Source organism: Diaporthe batatas (assembly GCF_019321695.1).
Source record: "Diaporthe batatas strain CRI 302-4 chromosome Unknown Contig00005, whole genome shotgun sequence".
NCBI lineage: Eukaryota > Fungi > Ascomycota > Sordariomycetes > Diaporthales > Diaporthaceae > Diaporthe > Diaporthe batatas.
The window spans coordinates 2,823,598-2,844,116 of record NW_025408552.1 but is presented as its reverse complement, the minus strand read 5'-3'; the positions used below and the strand labels follow the sequence as shown (position 1 = coordinate 2,844,116).

The 20,519-nt window shown below is 56.2% G+C and overlaps 6 protein-coding genes across 6 annotated transcripts; 3 read left to right on the top strand and 3 right to left on the bottom strand.

Annotated features, from left to right (window-relative positions):
* Window positions 1-2,757: 2,757 nt before the first annotated feature.
* KVR01_004887 (uncharacterized protein) lies at window positions 2,758-5,015 on the top strand (the record flags this gene model as incomplete). The annotated part of the gene is made up of 3 exons (XM_044790734.1): window positions 2,758-3,009; window positions 3,289-4,801; window positions 4,906-5,015. The coding sequence occupies 3 exons, from the start codon at window positions 2,758-2,760 to the stop codon at window positions 5,013-5,015; spliced, it is 1,875 nt and encodes a 624-aa protein (XP_044645332.1).
* A 288-nt stretch (window positions 5,016-5,303) lies between these two features.
* KVR01_005103 (E2 ubiquitin-conjugating protein MMS2) lies at window positions 5,304-7,750 on the bottom strand (the record flags this gene model as incomplete). The annotated part of the gene is made up of 6 exons (XM_044782025.1): window positions 5,304-6,256; window positions 6,546-6,606; window positions 7,026-7,077; window positions 7,159-7,406; window positions 7,501-7,580; window positions 7,678-7,750. The coding sequence occupies 6 exons, from the start codon at window positions 7,748-7,750 to the stop codon at window positions 5,304-5,306; spliced, it is 1,467 nt and encodes a 488-aa protein (XP_044645548.1).
* Window positions 7,751-8,258: 508 nt separating this feature from the next.
* KVR01_005086 (uncharacterized protein) lies at window positions 8,259-15,190 on the top strand. Its single transcript, XM_044787617.1, has 4 exons — window positions 8,259-8,519; window positions 8,588-8,651; window positions 8,737-10,561; window positions 10,678-15,190. The coding sequence occupies exons 1-4, from the start codon at window positions 8,442-8,444 to the stop codon at window positions 14,000-14,002; spliced, it is 5,292 nt and encodes a 1,763-aa protein (XP_044645531.1). The 5' UTR covers window positions 8,259-8,441; the 3' UTR covers window positions 14,003-15,190.
* On the bottom strand, window positions 14,316-14,777 carry KVR01_005091 (uncharacterized protein; the record flags this gene model as incomplete). The annotated part of the gene is made up of 1 exon (XM_044787190.1): window positions 14,316-14,777. One exon carries the CDS (start codon window positions 14,775-14,777, stop codon window positions 14,316-14,318), a length of 462 nt encoding a protein of 153 aa, XP_044645536.1.
* Window positions 15,191-15,239: 49 nt separating the features above from the next.
* Window positions 15,240-17,204, top strand: KVR01_005586 (uncharacterized protein). Its single transcript, XM_044783285.1, has 2 exons — window positions 15,240-15,963; window positions 16,041-17,204. Exons 1-2 carry the CDS (start codon window positions 15,440-15,442, stop codon window positions 16,801-16,803), a joined length of 1,287 nt encoding a protein of 428 aa, XP_044646031.1. The 5' UTR covers window positions 15,240-15,439; the 3' UTR covers window positions 16,804-17,204.
* A 396-nt stretch (window positions 17,205-17,600) lies between these two features.
* On the bottom strand, window positions 17,601-19,033 carry KVR01_005261 (uncharacterized protein; the record flags this gene model as incomplete). Its single annotated transcript, XM_044788316.1, has 4 exons — window positions 17,601-17,911; window positions 18,022-18,282; window positions 18,354-18,591; window positions 18,644-19,033. 4 exons carry the CDS (start codon window positions 19,031-19,033, stop codon window positions 17,601-17,603), a joined length of 1,200 nt encoding a protein of 399 aa, XP_044645706.1.
* Between the last annotated feature and the right edge of the window lie 1,486 nt (window positions 19,034-20,519).

Below are 20,519 nucleotides of genomic sequence, written 5' to 3'. Positions count from 1 at the left end.
CCAGGAACATAATCTCGTAGCATTCTCGTTGTCGTACCCGTCCCTCTCGCCCGGTCTCCAAGAAGCTGCGTCATGGGTTACGTCGCTCTTCCCAGAAGACGAGTGATACACCTGCCTGGTAAAAGCAGCGGTCACTAGCGCGCTATCGACGAAGCCGGAATCCCAGCCCAGGAAAGATCATTATCAAAAGCAGGGCTGACGATATGGTGCAGTACAACAGCGCCCCGCGCTCGTCCTTAACCTACCTAGGTACTGGATCGCGAGGGCAAATAAGATCAAAGCAATTTGGCCATGAGAATTGAAGCCCACACGAGACCCAGTGCAGGTTCTGGGTACCTGGGTACGTAGTATGGGTTCGGAAATAAGCGTCAAAAAGTAAGTACCTAGGAAGTAGAGTCAGAAGGATACATATGTAGAGCGTGCAAACTCCTCGCTGAGCATCCTACTCAAGCCGCCTGTAGAACTCACCACCCGTTCGGCCGTCATGCTACTAGCCTATGTATATGATCACTTTTTTCACCAGTCTGGCCGATGTTCACCAGGCAACACGCGGTTGGACCAAAAAAACGAGAAGCACGGCTGAATGTTCAGTGCCGGGAATTACATTTGTGGAAAATAGATCCGGGGCAAGCAGCCAGCAGCCTCGTCACAGTACTTAGGTACATTCCACTGGCCGCCTAAGTGTTATTCCGGCGACAACCAATACCTTCCTCGCTGTTAGGAGTGCCTAGACCAGAAATATTGAAGTGGGCTACCGTATTTACTCGGAAGCATGGTCCGTCTAAGGCGCTTTCCGGCCTGATACCACAGTATGCTCGTCACTGTCCTTATGGGGCGGACATAAGGTTTTGCCCACCGCTGGTCCCGGAATTCGTCGGCCTTCTTGGTGCTTGAAAGGAACAGGAATTTTTATTGACCAAAGATGGGAGCATTGAATCTTCCGTGTCTTGAACGGGTCACATCGAGATCGGCAAAGGTCTGCTTGCAAGTGGGCCCCAGTATCCACAATCAGTAGGCCTTTGGCCTGACAGGTTGGGGAAACAGCTGCATGTCAATGGCAGTTTTGTTTGACTCAAGCACTGTTTGTGCTCTTATTCCGGTCACGGACATGTACCTCTTGCCTGTTTCATGAGTCTTGTGATGTGCAATCTGCGGCCATTTCCAGCTGTCAACGTCTCCGCCATCAGCGGAGCCACTTGTGCTGGACAGAAGAAGATGGTTGTCTTGGGAAGAGCCCAGGTGCCACACAAAGCGAGCTGCGGGCACGCTTGGGTCTGTCAAGAAGACTGGTCTGTCGACGGGCGAGTCCAGCGTAGCAACGCCGGAATAAGCCGCCGCTGTTGTATGAGGGCTCACCGTGAAGCGATGTCCGAAAAGACGGCCTAGTCGTTGGCGTGCAGGATTCAAGTTCGCAAACGCCAGTGTGGGCTGAACGCCTGGCCCGTGTTCCACTTCGTCCGGCGGTCCGTACTCCGTACATGAATGCAAAGCGTTGGGGAGCAGGCCTGGCAGGGTCACCCCAGACCTCTCCCTGACCCTGTCGAAATGGTGATATGGTCCATGTTCGTCCGCTTCAATGTCATGGATGATGGCCCCCTTGCCCCCGAATTTTGAGCCGGATTGTCCAATCCCAGTGACCGTGTTCTCTTCTTATTAGTAAATAATTCCGAGTCTCCCTGCAAACCTTGCACATGAGCATATATATATTGACCAATTCCAGCTGCCTGCTCCGTGTCATGGGCACATCGGCGAAAACTCCGTACCTGGGTGGTATCGAGTTGACCGCGCGAGAAGCACCTCAACACGTCCCGCTGTTCCGACACGCGACACAACAATTGGTCACTTTCCATGGCAGGACCTCCATGATTTGACTTGGGCCGCACGGCAAGTCGTACTACGACAATTGTCAGCCGGCGTGGATAAGTCCACCTGCCGGAGGGGGTTCAGCTTGCCGTTGCGTCTAAGCCTTTGACGGTAAGCTTCAGTCATACCATGCGCTAACTGCTTCGCACGACTCCGAATTGCTCGGACGATAGGGGCAGTTAGTCGGCCCGCAGGCCAATGTTGAGTAATCATGTCCATCTGAGCCCAGCCAGACTCCACGACGGGCCCCTGTTTGGCAACAAGCCAGTGACCGACTATGCTTCACTGCCTACGGGGTGAGCCAAGTTGCATTATGACTTTTCGCCTACTGTTGGGGGAAAAACACATGTGGCTTCTCCATTACTCAGCGTCATCATTCTGAGGACATACTTGTTGCAAGGGCGCGCCGACGGGTGGAAGCTGCCTGGCTAACCTTTGGTCCGGACGCATCAACAGACCCCAAGACCGACACAATCAGACTCTCGAGTGCCCAGGAAAGCTCAAGTCTACCTCATCATCACCTTCAGAAGATCGAAACCCATTCTTGGAGACGAATACCTACATGTTCCACGGAGTATCACTACTTCTATACCTCGTAGATACCTCTCCAGCCAGGCCACAGCCCCAGACCCTATAGCACACTCCGGCCTCGACCACTATCAGTCCTGGATTTAGACTTATCACTCTTCGCCCAGAGAGGACCTCTGTGTAACCTGGAGAATCCACAGTATATTCCCGTAGAGCAGCCACTGGCGGGCCACAGGCCAGACCTACTCCATCCAGCCAGCCGCCGAGTGCTGGGTTGTCTCACACCTGCCCCCCCAGCCTATACTACCTTGACTCTACGGGCCGGACAACAGTACCTAGGTGTTGTGGCCATCGTTGGGACTAAACATGCGCCACGAGGCCATGCCTTCAGATCTCTCGATTCTCAGCGCTGAACAGTACCTCGACGGGCCCTTCTCTGGCAGGACCAGCAGGGCGAAGAAGCCGTCCACTTCAAAGCCAGAGACTGCTCCACGGAAGAGGGCCAAGGTATCTCCCCCGACCGCCGAAACAGAATCGGCTGAGGATGGGGACGACGACGGTGCGAAGAGGGCAAGAGGCAGGCCCAGGATCGATACAAAGGACCAGACAGCTGCGGAGGTGGGTCAATGTTCTACCTTGTCATCCCATCCCTCTCCCCCAAAGATTGCACATGTGCCCCGTTCCTCTTCTTCTCCCCTCGCGGCTTTGCTCGCGGCTCGGAAGACACCCTGGAAATCACGCGCCGCACACTCCTACAACACCCTTCCCCCTGCCCACCCTGGCCTCCAGGGCTGTCACCACCTCCAGCTGTGACCAAATTCTTTCAAGATGTCCCGTAACCCCTACAACGCGTCCGTGTAGGCTTCACGAGGCGACTGACTTGCTTGCTGAGCGTAGCGCCGACGGACACAAATACGCCTAGCACAGCGAGCTTATAGGAGTCGCAAGGAAAATGCCATCCAGACCCTCGAGAGGCGTGTCGAAGAGCTTCAGGGGAACAACGAGGAGCTGAGCCACATTTTCCTCAAGCTCCACGACTCCGCCGTGAACCTTGGGGTGCTGGAGCAATCCCCGAGGTTTGCTAATGAGCTTCGTACGGCCACTGAGAAGATACTTTCGCTCGCAAGAAGATCCAGTGAAGATGGCGGGCAGGACGAGCAAACCGAGGGCTCTGCACCGGAGCCACCTCCCCGCGGAAGCCAGACAGAAGACTCGAGCTCGTCAGATGTGCCCATAGTACAAACTGCACGCAACTCGACCGTCCCGCTCTGGGGAGGCTACATGGTCGCCCACGAGGCCGAGACGACGGCACCAGATGTATCCATGGCCTTGCCTTCCAACACCATCATGTCGGTGCCGCAGACGCCCCTCGGCTACGAGATTGTGACTATGCCGACCTTCGAGAACGCCAGCTTCCCCTTTGACCTGAATCCAGAATCGTCTTACCCGAACATGCTCGAACAGGCCTCTACAGCCTCGCCAGCCTACCCGATCTCCCCTTACTCCTCGCTTCCACTCCCCCAGTCGATGGCCTTCGAAGAGTCAACCTTCGGCCGGCGTCTGCAAAGGATTTGCTTGGAACTCGCATACCGGCTTCTCACCATGCCAGACCCGCCCAAGCAAGCATACGCTTCAACGTTCGGCTTCTGCCTGCTCTTCGAGCCCGCTGAAAAGATCCGCGAGCGCCTCGCCCAATGTCTCCAGCGGACGTCCTCCGAGTCCCTCAACTGGTGGCAGGCCCCCTTCTGGGCGGCCGGTGGTTCTGGCCAGCACCAGCTTCAGCAGGGCACCAGCGCCAGCGCCGGCGCCAGCAATGAGGCCCGCGTGGGCAACCAGGGCACGGTTGATCAGATGAAGTACCAATACCCAGGGGGGCAGTTCGGCCTGGGACCATTCGACGCGAAGGTCAGCGAGACCCGTGACAAGAGGATTGACCCTCGCATGAGGATCCGGCTGCCGGGCTTCGAAGGCGACTTCTACGACCCGGAGGAGGTCGAGGTGTACCTGCAGGCTCGCGGCGTCGTGATACACCCCGGTCAGGACTACCTGACAACCGAGGTCGACGTGGCGTCATTCAAGAACGGCGCGGCAGCGGGACAGGACAGTCAGGGTCAAGGACAGGAGCAGGCCGCGGGACGGTTTGAGGATTGGTCGCGGACGCTGGATGAGGCTTTTGACAATCCTGCACCCAGCGGCTCCTCGCCCAATGGCAGCCAGGCAGTGACTTCGGCCTCAACTTCGTCGACGACTGTCGGGATGGACACGGGCACATGGCCGATCGATACTTTCACCGAGATGTTCAGCCGTGCTACAGCTGGGCATGGAATGTCGGGGCTCGGTAGCGGCAGTGGGACGCCAACTGATGGCGGGAAGAAATTAATTACATTGGACGTCAATGTCTTCTTATCAGGTAAGCCATCTAGTCGTTGCCACTCACGTCTCTCACAGCCATCGTTGCCCCCCCCCCCCTTTTGCTTGCACAAACGATAGCTAATTCTTTTCTATGTGTTGCAGAACTCGCCAGACGTGGCACCTGTCTCGGACGGTCCCCCGGGTTTCGGCCCTCAGCTGTCGACGCAGCATTTTGGACGGCAACAAAGACTGGTGCAGAACTTGGGTTTTAGGATTGTTTGCAAGGGCGGCCGTTTATGTGATTGCATGAGAAGAAGGCACAAAAAGAACAAAAAACATGTTCGAGGCTCTGGCTAAGCCTGGGACAGGCCAGCAAGGGTGGCCAGGATTAGAGTCGGGTTGAAAGCATATCCATGTCGCTCGACCAAGTGTGTTTATAGCCGGATCTGAATATGATGGCCGTGATGGGGGCAGCCGCACAGCTTCAAGATGTAATGTGCAGCTGAATGAAAAATCATCACTAGCTCATGGCACACATCTCATCACCCAGAACAATAACGTCATGTCTCCTGCTCCCGCGCCTCCTGCCACCGCCGCCGGCGCTCCGCCCGTTCGGCCTCTTCCCGTTCCTCCCTCTTCCTCGTCGCGCGTTGTCTCTTCCTCAGCCTCTTCCTGTCCTTGGCCTCAGCCTCAGCGAGCTTCTTCTCCTCCTCAACAATATCCAGCATCGCCCTCGCCCGCGCAAACATGTCCTCCGCCTCCCTCGTGAGCCCCTCGCCCGCCTCCCTGATCCCGACGTGGACAGCCTGCACATACGTGTCATCATCCCCGCCCCCCGAGCCGTAGCCCTCGAGCTGCCCGGCCCCCTCGGCGCGCGCCAGCCGCACGAGCTGCTCCTCCCACCTGTCCTCGTCGCCCGCCTGCGTCAGGTACTCGTCGCCCAGCTCCTGCATGAGCGTGATGCGCCGCTGCCGCGTCTTGGACTTGCGCTGCAGGAAGCTGCCCAGGAAGTGCGACTGGGGCTTGCCGATCCGCAGGAACGAGTGGCCGGCGCTCGTCTGGTCCAGCACGGGGACCTTGCGCACCCCGCCCGACAGCTCGCCCAGCGGCCGCGGCCGCACCGTCGACTTGTAGACCGGCTTCTCGCCCGGCGCGCTGACCAGCGTCAGGAGCGGCGGCGCCGCGGCGCGCCTCTTCTCGTCTGCGTCCTCCGGGTCGCGGGCGCCCGGGGCCGGCGGGGGCGGGAACCTGCTCTGCCGCTCGCGCAGGAAGGCCACGATCTCGCTGTGCTGCGGCGCGGAGGCGTCATGGGCCTGCGTGAGCATGGTGAGGAAGCGGTAGCCGCTCTGCAGGGCGGCCGTGACGAGGCGCGGGGACGTGTCGTTCTTGTTGCGGCGGAAGCCCGCGTGGATGAGGAATCGAATGGGGTTGATCCATCCCGGGCGGGATGTCAGGTCAGCCGGTAGGGAGATGTGTGGCACCTGGCGCAGGAGTGCCCGGTACAAAGCAAAGCCTGCAGGAAAAGCAAGGGGTCAGCATCTGAGAGTCAAATCCGACCAGAAGAGACGGATGGCGTGGCGTGGGGCGCGTCGCACATGCTACTCTATGCCGCGAGTCGCGGGCTGGGATGAAGAGCGACGGCATTCATTGGACCTGGCGCAGATTCGCCCCTGTCAATGTGTTCAGTCCATGGGGCTCGTGACGCTGTTTTCCGGGCAGTGGAGTTGGCGGCGTGGTGTTGATCGGCCTGAGGAAATCTTCTGCCCGAATCCCCGGGGTTGAAAGTCTCTAGATCGGATCACGTGGGTCCCGCGGCATCAGCGCGTGTCGGCCATGTCGGTCGCGCGCGTGGACTTTGAGCATCTCAGCATGCATGAGGCGGGGAGGGTTCCCGTGTTTTGCTAAGAATTAATAGAATCCCATGTCTACGCCGAGTGCCATCACAACCCCCCAGAGATGCAGTCGTAAAAAGAAAGCAAGACATTCCTTCATCACACCATCCCCTCGACAGACACCAGTCGCACCTCTCGCTCCCAGTGAAGCAGCTGCAGCAAAGACCGGAGCCCGGGTCAAACCGACAGACCCTGTCGTGGGCGCATACCTCTGGGAGAGATTTCTGCCTCGCAGATACTTGACCTGCAGGCGGACTCTACAACATCTAGATACCTAGGTATGCCAGGTATAACGCGCCCCTCGAGGCACTTCGTTGTGATCCCCTGCCTCTCAACTCTGAATTCCGATACGTTCCCCAATACTGCGGCCTCTATCTACTTGTACATGGCGTACTTGGAGCCCTCGGGAGGCTGGGGCAGCTTCTTGTGCTCGTCCATGTACCTATAGGCCAATGCCCGTCGATATTAGTCTTGTTTTGTTCTGTCTGTCACCAAGGTCTCTAGGTTCGTAGGCTGTACTGACTTCCTGATCGCAATCAAAGCAGCTTCGAGGCTCAGGGGGTCCTCCTTGGGACGGGGGTTCTTGGAGAGCTCGGTCGCGATTCGCTCCCAGTCACGGAGGATGCCGACGGAGTTCTGGTCGACGCGGCCGTCCTGCTGGTTCACGCCGGGGAGGTTGATCTGGCTGACGAAGTGGAAGATCGGGGGCTGCTTTGGGTAGTTCGGGCCGCACTCCATCTTGAGTTCGTAGATTCGGTTCTCATGTTGGCCCTGCGAGAGAAGACCGTGGTCAGCAAGCATGCAGCGACGGCGGCTTCGCGACTGTCCAAGGAGATGGAATCTATTGCCGGGCAGGTAGACTCACATGAGGGGGTCCCCAAATGGTGCCTCGCCAGTTGGTCATGAGGATATCCTCAGGGTCTTCCAGACCGTATGAGCAGGCACCTGCAGTAGGAAACCATCGTTAGGCTGCATGTTCGCTGCTTGCGACACCAGTGGGGATTGTGTCTGCGTCGGTGTCGGTGTCGGTGATGGGACTTGCCTGCACCCATGCCCTTCTCGCCCTTCTCGAGCTCGGCGAGGAGCTTGAAGTTGCGTGGAACTTGAGCAGCCATGGTTCCTGTCTGTATGGGAAGGCGCGGGGGGGTGTGCGACGGACTGAGTTGCGATGGCTGGCTGTGCGGTGAGAGAGGGAGAGAGGGAAAGAGAGGTGCATCCACACTGCCCACCCAGGTACCTAATAACCTTGGAAGGTATGTATGTCGGCTCTGGCTTCGGAGTGACGCTTGCTGCCAGTCCAGTCCGCAATTGCATTGGCAGCTCCGGCGGGGTGGCCCCCACCCCTGTCACCCAGTGACGGTAGGTGGGGTTGTTTCGCTGGTGTCTGTCTCAAACCGCTGTGCAGACTCCCTACCACCACACAGCACTGTTGGCAGGAGCGGCTTGAATGACTCAGCAGTCCAAGCAGGCGCGGTCGGTCTAGGGAGCAGGGGTCTGCTCAATCAAGGCAGTGCGAGTGCGGGTCGGTTTCCGGAGCCCCTGGGCCGCGTGCATCGATCTGGCTTCAGAGGACAGGCAGGCGTGTAATCTGCTGCTCTGCTGTACAGTACGTAACATTATAGGGCGTACGTTAACGCCTTGGACTCTCCCTCCGAACCACCAGGGCCATGCTGCCTCGACCTGTGATCCCCTAGATGGTTGTTTCCATTTTCGAATGAAATCGTAACGCTCGTTGCTTTCCCACCCGAGGTTTCCCTGCAGTAGGAGCGACATGAATCTTGATCCCTCAGCCTCCAAGAGACCATCATGTCTGCCCAGCTCCTCGCGACGGAGCTCCACAACCTCATAACTGAGAGCAAGCGGAAACACCAGGACCTGAGACAGGTATGTGGCTCATGTCTGTCTGCTTCCTACACGTGCATGGCGACTTTCGGCTGACCAGTCCTGCACAGGCTGCCGAGAAGTCCCTCGAGGAACTTAAGAGCATTCGCGTGAGCGAGGCTCAGTTTGGACGCGGTGAGATTCATCAACACCAGACATGGCAACATCCGGCGTTCGCCCTCACAGAGTGAACAAGCGGCTGATCAGGCAAATTGTTTAGAGCTCTCACAAAAGGTCAACTTTGTCAATCCTTTCATAATAGCATGCGGCACCAAGAACGCAAAGTTCACCGGCATAGCAATCGTCTGCCTACAGCGGCTTATCGTTTCCAAAGCCCTGCCGCGGTCCAAACTCAGCCCTGTCCTCGAGGCCCTACGTGAGGCCACCTCTGCTGGTCTTGATGTCCAGCTCAAGATCCTCCAAGCCCTCCCTTCACTCCTCCAGAATTACTCTACAGACATCAAGGATGACCTTCTCGTGACCGCATTGAATATATGCTTCATCCTCCAGTCCAGCAAGAATGCCATCGTCAACAACACATCTGCCGCAACGCTCCAGCAGTTGATTGTCACCGTCTTTGACAAGGTTGTCGCCGAGGATAAGATCCCCGATGCTCCTTTCGTCGGAGAAGCCCCTTCGGAAGAAGGGACCGTCCAGCTCAGGGCGGCGGCGCTGGACGCCTTCCGCGTCTTCAACGACCTCTGTCTTCTGACACAATCCGAACGCCCCGAGTACCTCAGGTTCTATGGACTTCCACAGACCTTTGGTCTCGAGCTGATAGAATCGGCCCTGACCAACCACGGCGCCATATTCGCCACCCACCCCGAGCAGGTCCATATCCTGCGCACCAAGGTCCTGCCTTTCATCATCCAGACTCTTTCTGGGAAACCACACTTTGCAGCCTCGGTCAGGCTCTTTCGCATCTTATACACCCTTCTCAGGCGCCATGTTGCTTTGATACCCAAGGAGAGTGCAGAAGCTTTGGACATCCTCACCAAGATACTCGACCAGGACACCACGTTATGGAAGAGATCTCTGTGCATGGAGGTCTTCAGGGGGATCTTCGCTGAGCCGGCACTGGTTCGACGCATCTTCAGGATGTATGACGCAAAGGAAGGTGAAAAGGATATCCTCAAGACTTTGACTGCGACCTTTGTCCGGGTCAGCACCGAGAAGCCGGTTGTGATTGGGCTCGGCCATCAGTCGACGATACCTGTGGCCAATCCATACTCTACATCTGCCGATCAGGCCGTACTTGATGCCAGCGGCGTGAGTGTCTCTGTCATAGCAGGTGTTGGGGGTGCTGCCCATGACACAGGTATCAGCACGCAGTGGAGCTCCATGCGTGTGCCCTGCATTGATCAACTCGATAAAACTGACCCTCCTGCCATACCTGAGTCTTACGTGTACAGCCTGACGCTTGCTTGTATCACTTCACTCTCCGAAGGCCTGGCCAAATTCATCCTGCCCCTGACTGCGCCGAGTGACAGGAGCCGGAGGCGTGGCAAGGGCTTGTCGGGCGAAGGTGGCAGCGATGACCGCTCTGAGAGCCCTGCGCCCCGTCCAGGTCTCCCAGAGAGGACCGCTTCCTTTAGGAAGAACCCGATCTCTGTTAACCCGCTGACTCTCAAGGAGCATCCGCTATATGCAGATGTCGAGAGTTGTGCGGCTATCATCGACGAATGTTGGCCAGCGATCCTGGCGACCTGCTCGGCCTTCCTCTACGCCGCCCTCGACTCTGAATACTATCATGGTCTAGTCAGGGCTTTCCAAAGATTTGCTCACGTAGCTGGCTTGCTGCAGTTAGCGACACCAAGAGACGCATTTTTGACCACGCTTGGGAAGGCCGCCGTGCCTCCAAATGTCTTCACTGCATGCATAAATTCGGGACAGTCGCGACAACCGCCCCCTGCCTCAGCGCCTGAGCCAGCGGGGAATAGTATTCTAAGCAATGCCCGGGGTCTTCTAAGTGTAGAAAGCCTCGTCAGCCAAGGGACGGTGGAGAAACCGAGATCACAATCTTTCGATGCCAGCGCATCAGCACTGTGAGTTCCCAGTGTTTTTGTTGTCACCCCTATTGCATTGACCGTTGTGAACCGTTGCCGTCATAATGGTGAGCTGGGCGCCGTGAGCGATCGAAGCCTGCTAACAGTCGATACAGAAATACTCGAAATCTGCTGTGCCTTCGGGCGCTGCTGAACCTAGGGATCGCGTTGGGGCCGACGTTGTCAGCATCATGGCAGATCGTTCTTGAAACACTACAACAAGCTGATTTTGTGTTATTCACGACCGGCAAGACTGCTGGAAGGACACCCACGGCTGCCAAAGGACCTGATCCCAATGCGGATAAAGAGGCCAATGCTTTGCTATCAAATTTCGGCACTGAAGTCAAGGCCGTTGAGACTGCGGCGTCAAGGCTATTCGAAAGCACCATTGATTTTCCCAACAACGCTTTTCTGGAGGTTGTCAACGCAGTGTGCTCGCTTCTGGAGAAGCGGCCAGCACCAGATTTCCCTTTTAGTGCGAGAGACGCTCGGCCAGAAACAATACCGGAAGGCGAAATACCCTCCAACCTCCCGTCGCCAACTTCGCAGCACAGGAAAGTGTCAGGTTTGAATTTGGCGTCTGGTCCGGTTCAACCAGACCAGTTTGCCCTGGCCAAGCTAGGCGACCTTGCCAGCATCAACCTCGAGAGGCTTCTGGTACATCCGCCCGATGTATCTGGCTGGACGCCCCTGGTAACGGAGCTTAACGCGGCCTTGAGTGCCACCGCCGTATCAGCTCCTATCAGAACACGAGCCGCGGAGATACTTGTGAGGCTGATTTTGGAAGCCGCAAATGCAACGGCATCGCAGCCGGAAGACGTCCGTGGTACAGTTCAGCTGCGTCTCCTTGAGGCATTCAGGGATGCTCTCCTTCCGCTGCAGTCAGCAGAACGGGATGTCTCGGTGACGAATCACTCAACAGACATTGAGATTCATAGGGTGGTTCTCGAAGGTCTCAAGACCATCCTCGAAAACTGCGGTGAGAGCCTGAGTAATGGTTGGCACCTAACTTTCGAGATTATCGACAGCATCTTTTCGGACAGAAACAATGCCTCCGACAAGAAGAAAGCTGGTACCACTCTTTCCACGAGGTCAACAAAACTGATCAAGGCATCATTTGGCTCGCTTCAGCTCATTTGCTCTGACTTCTTGTCTTCGCTCCCGAATACGTGTTTCCTGCAGCTTGTCGACACGCTTTATAAGTTTTGCTCTCAAGACGATGACCTCAATGTGGCGCTTACCACGGTCACATTTTTCTGGGCAATATCAGACTTCCTCTCTGAAAAGAGCAACTCCATGTCCATTACGGAAGACGTGATAGGTGGCGGAGAAGACGAAGCACTGATTGCCCTCGCCTCACACCCAGATAAGGATGGCTCCAGCGCGGCACTCTGGATGCTTCTACTCCTGAGATTGACGGCAGTGACGGCCGATCAACGGCTAGAACTCCGAAATAGCGCAATCCAAACACTGCTTCGCATCATACACGCCTACGGGAGCACTCTGGGGCCACAAGCTTGGTCGATATGTACCAAGTACGTCATATTCAAACTGCTGTCCTCAATCGAAGAGAGACTGCGAGCAGTGAGAGAAGACGGAGTTCAAGAAGACGTGAGATCCGAGTGGAACGAGACAGCCGTGGTCATCGTGCAGGGTGTCTCAAATCTTCTTGCCAACTACTTGGAAGTTTTGACGTCGTACCCGGCTTTCACGCCCCTGTGGCAAGACCTCATCAACCATTATGCCGCACTGATTGACTTCAAAGCACTTGAAATCAACAGCGCGGCATTCTCCAGTTTAGGAGACATTCTCTCCAAGTGTGAAGAATCGCCCAAGTCGAGTTTCGATAAGAAGACCATCGACCTTGTCTGGGACCTCTGGTCTCGAGGGATTCCAGCGGGCGAACAAACAAGCGACGGAAGCTTCGACGATATGCAAAAATGCTTGATGTCTTGGGTCGAAGCCCTGCTGGAGCTTTATCGTCTCATCCAGGCTGATCTGAGCCTAGAAAGAGTCAAGCGGATGCTCAGCCTACTTCGAGACGCTATGCAACAGGCCCAACCTGGGTCCTACGCAAGCGATATCGAATACCTAACGCCGCTGCAGGGACGCATCTTGGAGGTGTTTAAACTGGTGCGGACAGACATAGCCGGTGTCCCATCTGCCATGATCTCTCAGGTTGCAGACTTCGTCGCTCTCGCTTTCGACGAAGAAAGGGCACGTCAGCCTGCGACTTCAAAGCGTACCTACATCGCCATGGCCAAGGAGAGCATGAATATTCTCCACCATCATGTTGTGTCGAATGCAACTGATTCGGACATCTACGTGAGTGGCGCATTTTCGAATGCTCTGACGGCCCTTTCAAAACCGATCATTCTGAAGTACGACTACCGGATCGTGACAAAGTCAGAGCAGCCATGGAAGATGGCGACTACCACTGTCTTGGCCCTACTGGAATCTACGCTGCCGCAGGTGAAGGCAGCCAAGATCTCGCAAGCCACGGTACAGGATATCTGGGATGTCATAGTCGAAATATCGAACGGCATCATTAAAGCCAATTACAACAACGCCTCTACGAACACAGACATCTCTGGAGACCAGGAATTCGACATCGCATCCTTCCGGGCTCTCAAGGAGCTGATCATTCCATCGCTCGGTTCCGATTCAATACCTGACAAGACGCGCCGTGCATATGCTGAAGGGCTATTCCGCACATCAATCATACACGCACCGGCGCCATCCGAGGCGGAGATCATCTCCGGGAGTAACCAAGATTGTAGGGCCGAGGCCATGGACCAGGCATTGGCCGCGCTTTACAAGCCGCGCAATGGACGCACAATCGACCCACAGCCCACATTGCGGAAGGAGATGAGCTACGTATGTCTGGATGAACTCTTTGATATTGTCAAAGCACACGACCCGAATGCTGCTGGTCCCGAGATTACCTTACAGCCACCAACGCCCCGGTTTCCCCCGTCTGGCACCCCGGCTGCTGGACCACTTGATCCACTGAAATCGCCTGTGCCCGACACCACTGGCGGCGGCGGCGCTCAAGAAAGCCACATGAAAGGTGCAGTGAAGGAGCCTTCCCACGAGCTACATGTCCGCTTGGCACGCACGGCAGCACCATACCTGATCCTTCGCTGTGCCTTGAGCCTGCGGGCCTACGTGGCAGACCAGCCCCTACGCGGTCGAATGCCACAGCCGCTATCGCAGAGGCAGGAGCTGGAGCGGATCCTCCGATGCCTCATTGAGCTGCAGAGCGAGCCTGAAGCCATACCTGGCTTCTCACAAATAAGTAGCGAGCGTGGCAGACACTTGTACAGCCTGTATCCCTTGTTGGTGAAGGCGGCCATGGTCAATCCGGGGGATGACAAAGTCATCGGACTGGTCACCGCTTCTCTGGACGCTGTGGGGCGTGAATTGGGCTTGGGTGTGTGAGATCACAACCACCGAGTCTTGATCGCATGGGGTGTTGGGATGCGGAAGGGAGAATTGCAATCGAAGTGGACAGCAACGCGTATAGATGTTGCTTTGCCAGCATGCAGGATCGAGTTCCCAGACCGCAAATGGATAGATTTAGTAGTATAATAATTATCATGATAATCAAGGATATGACTTTCCAGGTCTGTACTGAGAGTTGGCAGGCGAGGCGTGGCCGCGTGAGATAAAGCCGAGGACGACACCAGTCAGGAAAGACGACCAATCCACCTTGACATGGGCATCCGCTGGCCGCCCGACCGCCTCCAAATCCTCATAGCTTCGACGGTCTTGCTTCAACTCCCTTCTGCCGCTGCTGATCCCGCCCGGCAGGGTGAGCCCCCTCCTCGCCCGGCGTGGGGACATTGTCACTCTGCTCTGCTTTGAGGCTGATGGGGTCACCCAGCTGGGACGGGTTGGCGTCAGGGCCGTGTAGCTTCTTGGCCGCCTTTTCGCGGAGGGTCTCGCGGCCGCCCTGGCCACTTCTATGCGGCCTGGATGGGGGTGTTGGTGACGACTGGGATCCGGCCTCGTCTGGCTTGGGGATGTTGTCGCTGATCTCAGCTTTGAGGCTGATGGGGTCTCCCAGCTGTGATGGGTTGGCGTTGGGGCCGTGAAGGGATTTGGCGGCCTTTTCGCGGAGTTTCTCCCCTTGACCGGTGCTGCTGGTGTTGTTATTATCGAGGTCTGATTCTGTTGGTGTGAGATGACGGAGGGTGTTCCTCTTGGATGCCATGGTGTAGAACAGGGATGTGGATGTGGATGTGGATATTGGGGGTGTATATAAATACGGTTTACCAGGGTCGCATGAAAGAGAGCATGAGACTGCAAACTCACAGGAAACTCAGGGCTGTATATGGGAGGCACTCACTGGAGTACCAGGAGTACTTATTCCAATTCCTGTGTGTTCCAAGCTAGGCTCATTGTTCACCTCGCTGCTTCCCCATGGTCATTGCGAGCAGAGTCAATGACCTCACAACGGGAGACGGGGCATCATGCAAATGCCATGTGAAGATGGCCCACCGCATGCTAAGCACCTACAAGGAGTAGCGGCTTGGGGCTTAAACGCTGGGGAAGGTGCTATGGGGGTTGGCGCGCCGCGCCAGGGCTTAGTGTGTCCGGCGCTATGGCACAAGGAGTGCGGCTCTGCTGCCCGTTACAATACGTTCCGTTTGATTGGCGAAACGGAAGGAGAGTCCCGGAGAGTCCCCTCGTCTGCCCGACGTCGGCTCACAAATACCGTGCGGCAGGCAGGTGCTTGCTTGTAAGCTCTTTCTGGGACGGCAGGCGATCTGCGTCAGCTCAGAGCTACCAACCATCCCATCCCATCCCGACCGCGTCGCATCAGCCACGAACCTCGACCACAGAAGCTCCGCAACCGATGAAGCACCGGTGACAATGTCGATGCTCTCCATGCAGAGGGCCCTCGTGCCCACCATGCGGCAAGGCCTCGCCGCCCACACCACACCCGCACACTCGGCCCGTGTGCTCGCTTCCTCGGCTACCCGCAGCCTCGCCGCCTCCCACAAGCTCCCCAGCTCCCCCTCCTCCTCGATACCACGAAGCTTCTCCCAGTCCGCGACGCCCCGCGCCCCCAACCCCTCGATATTAGGCATCTCCGGCCCAGGGGGGCCCGGCTTGACCACCTCCTACTTCCAGAAACCCTCCCTCCCCGCCAACACCATCATCCGCTTCGTCCCGCAGCAGACGGCATGGATCGTCGAGCGCATGGGCAAGTTCAACCGCATCCTCGAGCCCGGTCTTGCTATCCTGGTGCCCTTCATCGACCGCATCGCCTACGTCAAGTCTCTCAAGGAGATTGCTATCGAGATCCCCAGCCAGAGCGCCATCACCGCCGACAATGTCACGCTTGATCTGGACGGCGTCCTGTACACCCGGGTCTTTGATGCCTACAAGGCGAGGTATGTCGACGTCTTGCTTCGCGCTCACCTGCTCCTAGATGAGACGGACCGGCCGTGCTGATACAATGACTCCACAGCTACGGCGTCGAAGACGCCGAGTACGCCATCTCCCAGCTCGCCCAGACCACAATGCGAAGCGAGATCGGCCAGTTGACCCTCGACCACGTCCTCAAAGAGCGCGCCGCTCTCAACACAAACATCACCGCCGCCATCAACGAGGCCGCCCAGGCCTGGGGCGTCACATGTCTGCGCTATGAGATCCGTGACATTCACGCCCCCGTCGGCGTCGTCGAGGCCATGCACAGGCAGGTCACCGCCGAGCGCAGCAAGCGGGCCGAGATCCTCGAGTCCGAGGGTCAGCGCCAGAGCGCAATCAACATCGCCGAGGGCAAGAAGCAGAGCGTTATCCTGGCCTCCGAGGCGCTGCGCGCCGAGCAGATCAACCGCGCAAACGGAGAGAGCGAGGCCATCCTGCTCAAGGCCAAGGCCACGGCCGCAGGGATCGACGCCGTGTCCAAGAGTATCGCCCAGGGCCAGGATGCGGCACAGGGTGCGGTCAGCCTGTCGGTTGCCGAGAAGTATGTCGATGCGTTTGGCAAGCTGGCCAAGGAGGGCACTGCCGTGGTGGTGCCGGGTAATGTCGGGGACATTGGCGGCATGATCGCCACAGCCCTCAGCGTGTACGGCAAGGTCGGGGATGTGCAGGCCAAGGCCACGGCGAGGAAGGCGCTGGAGCACAACAACGTCATCGAGCCCGGGTCCGACGCCGAGGCCGCCTCGGCCCCCGTCTCTGACAAGGACAGCATCGTGGCCGACTTCGACAAGGCTGCGAGGAGATAGGATGAACTCAAAGCACGCTCGGCAGAAATAGAGAAGGGGTTTTTCGACTATGTTGGAGCCCAAACACTGCGTGTGTGAAAGGCGCTGCTCGGGTGGAGCAGAAGTGATTCATCGGCTAAGGGTACATCTCTAGGACAAGTGGGAAGGACACATCCGTATAGGTCACCCCGCCCTCCTTGTATAAAATCAGGCGAAACGGAACGAGGAGGTTTGTCCACACTCAGCATGGGATGGACAGGAAAGGCATTTCTGACAGCAGGCGGAAAGAAAAAAACCACACGCGTAATTTTCCGTGTTTTGTATATGTACTTCTCAAAAGGAGCTAGGAGCATCGCGACTCAACGGTCTGTCTGGTGGACGCCCGGGGCCGGGCTTCACGAATCCCACGTCATATGAAACTATTCCTTATGTACTGGTTGTTTTGGTTTGCTCATCCGCCTCCGGTGTAAATGTGTAAATTCAGTGCGCCCGTGCATGGCATAAGAAGCCTCGTCACTTGAAGATATCTGGTTTCGCTTCTATTCCACATACGTCCGAGGACATACATGGCGCCTTCATACGGTGATTAAGAGTTTAAATGCAAGAAGCTGGCGGATGAGTCCATGGCAGGTCAAGTGGTAATCGTATCCCAAAGATAAAAGGCACAAGATTTACAACTACTAGTATGTTTTGCCATTCAATATAAACGAGGTGAGGATCCCGCCACAACGCCCAAAAAGAATGGTTGGAAAGCAAAATTCCAGGAACCGATCCCTCGATTCAAAGCATAAGTGCCTGACGAGCAAAGTGAGCATCCATCACCCATACACGTAGCAGAATTTGCCCTCGGTGGTAGACATGAGCTCGCCCAGGGGCACAGTCTCCCAGCCGGCGACGTAGCCAAGGTTCTGCTCCGACAGGATGGTGCCGTTGCCGTGCGGCTCGTAGGCGTCGTTCTTGGTCAGAGAGCCGCGCACGGCAGTCGAGACGTTGGCGGCGCGGGCATCCGGGTCCTGCATCTGCCACATCCACCAGACGCGGTCGATGTTGGCGTGGTGGGACCAGAAGGCCGGGTCACCGGGCCCGGGTCGCCGCCCAGCGCGTAGTGGCCGCCGCCGTGGACGCCTATCTCGGGCTCGTCTGTGGTTTTTTGGTGGAAAAGTGTCAGCTTAAGGTGTCCTACCTAGGTATCTATACTTGAGGAGGTACTGCCGAGGAGAGGGGGAGGAAAGTCCTTACCCACAGAGCCCTGCATGGCCGTCTCGAAGGTCCAGATGTCGTCCGACTCGCGCAGCAGCGACAGCACGCTCGAGTTGTTTGCGTATCGCTGGAGTGCGTAGTCTGTCAGGTCGCGCTTGAAACAGCGGGGGTTGTATTCGAACTCCCATGCGGACTTGTTCGTGCCGTTGGTGACCAGGAGGCCGTCGGGTCCGAGGTTGATGGTCATGTTGGCGAATGGCCCGTTGGTCACACATCCGCCGCCGGTGCCATGCGGCAGGACTAGAAGACACAGTCAGTGGCTCTGCTGAAGGCAGTCCGTTTTCTCGCCCCGTGTTCCCGGCCAGACTCACCAACCTCCCCAGGGGTACCCTTTCTCACCACAATTACATCCGAGTCCGTGTAGTTTACAGGATCGCCGTTGCCAGAGATGGACGTCGCGGAGCCATCGAACATCTCCGAGCTGGCGAACCCTTCCTCCGCTGTCTTTGCCCAGTCCCAGTACGGGATGGAGCCTGTGTAGTTGCATTCATTTCGCAGGGTCTGTTCCATCTCCCATATGAACCAGCGGTGCCAGCCGAGGAAGCTCGCCTGGTGAGTAGTCAGTCTCACTTCTCCCTGTGGTGAGGAATTTAGGCCATACAGTGGAGTGTATGCTCAACGTCTGGTTGATGTGCGTGACGATGAAGTCGTCATATCTTGTCTTTGCCCCTGGTGCCACATCTGACGGGGTCTTGGCCGGCTTGTCCATCAAGCACTTGACTGCGTTGGTATAGGCGATGCGCTCGTCGCTGGTCAAACTCTCCCATGGCTTCCTTATAGAGATGTCCTCGGCATTGCAGGTCGAAGAGTTCACAACTCGTGATCTCGCCACCTCGAGAGCATGAGACGCAAATTCATTTTGTGTGGCGGTGGTTGGACCAAAGCTAGTCGCTCTTGGATGTGGCGTTTTGAGAGGGCTGGCATCAGTGATGTTGGCCAGTTCGAATAGGATGGCAGTATGAACGATGCACCGAGATTGCTTGAGTCGCATCTTGATTTTTGAGTGAGGATACACTAAAATACTGTGGTGGCTAAGATGGAAGGTTGTTGATTAACATTTAGATACGGTGTGTTCCCTCAGCTTGATATCCGTCATAGAGTGACTTATAAGGGGCCAAAAAGGACCCCCTAAGTACCTAGGTAGATCCAAGGTCTGTGTGTGTGTGTTGACAGATGAATACTAGGCGACACAACAGAATTGATTTAGAATTTAGGTAGCTGTTTTGTAGTGTTGTATTTAGAAATGCGGTGAGGGTAATTGGTTGGTGGGAACAAGTTTACATTAGAGCAGGTTAGAATTACCTGTGGGGCAACAATTAAGGGAAGATCATGTAAGTGACAAAATTGACTCTCCCGAAAACAGGAAGACAGGAAAGAATCATATATGCTCATCCTTGTATCTTGTTCGTGAAAGAGTCATGATGGTAGTATTGAACAGCTGCCAATGACTGACAGCCAGCTCAAACGACAAGGTGATATCACAACCATGTTTCAAAATGCAACCCACACGTTGTAATCAAGAAGTAAGGCATATATATTCAAGGATGGTACCGCCGGTGGCCAACAATTCAACCATAAGCAGCATCCAACCGTGCCGTGTGTAGATCTTCGTCATCGTCCTGTAGCTCAGCATTGAAACTTTACTGGTGAATCCTTGAAGGTGGCCCTCGAGGGTGCCAGTTTGAAGACGTCCCATGTGTTCTCAGACCTTTAGGTACATGTGGTTTCGCTTCTATTCCGTATACGTCCGAGGACATACATGGCGCCTTCATACGGTGGTAACCACTCAAGACCCAGCGCTTGGAAAGAATACGATGCCGATAACAATAGTTATAATACGATAGGTGCTTGTGGCCTCAGCCTTCTTTAGGTACATGCAGGTGCTATAGTTGTTGTGACCTTGGAAGTCCCGAGGTCATGAGAACGGGCTGGGTTCCATCCAGACGTCTTGCCTCGTCCCACTGCGACTCCCATAGGATCTGCACACCTCCTGCCATATTCAACTTCTTTTGCCTTAGCAACTGGGAGAATTCCTTGTGAGATTGAATAATTGATAGAAGCTGTTCCTCGAACCACGAACGGCCGTCTGGCCCATCAGTAGACCTAGATTTTGAGTGACTAGAATTGAACTTGGTACTTGTTTGCCTATGTCCCAGCAATTCACAGTTTCCTGACCACAAAATCAGAAGTGTAAGAGATAAAACCCAATGAAGGAAAAGGGATAGATAGATAGTGACAGCCCAACAAGCTCCACCGGCGGACGAATATGAGGACCACTTTGGTGGCTAAGCAAGACGTTCAAATTGATAAGCACTTGCCTGTGCGCAATCTGATCGACTCCAAGGTGGCACAATACCCCGGTTACCCCTGGTATACCTAGGGACCCGTGGACTGATATATAGGCACGTAACTTTAAAAGCTTGATTCTTCGCATCCACCTCCAGTTCTAGTTGCGTAGGTGCCACTAGAATGACGGC

Bases quoted from the DNA above. Each gene is read 5' to 3' on its own strand.
- KVR01_005086 (XM_044787617.1), top strand. From the start codon at position 8,442: ATGTCTGCCCAGCTCCTCGCGACGGAGCTCCACAACCTCATAACTGAG. The intron at 8,652-8,736 runs GTGAGATTCATC...CAAATTGTTTAG, and splicing joins CGAGGCTCAGTTTGGACGCG to AGCTCTCACAAAAGGTCAAC. The intron at 10,562-10,677 runs GTGAGTTCCCAG...CAGTCGATACAG, and splicing joins GATGCCAGCGCATCAGCACT to AAATACTCGAAATCTGCTGT.
- KVR01_005586 (XM_044783285.1), top strand. From the start codon at position 15,440: ATGTCGATGCTCTCCATGCAGAGGGCCCTCGTGCCCACCATGCGGCAA. The intron at 15,964-16,040 runs GTATGTCGACGT...ATGACTCCACAG, and splicing joins TTTGATGCCTACAAGGCGAG to CTACGGCGTCGAAGACGCCG.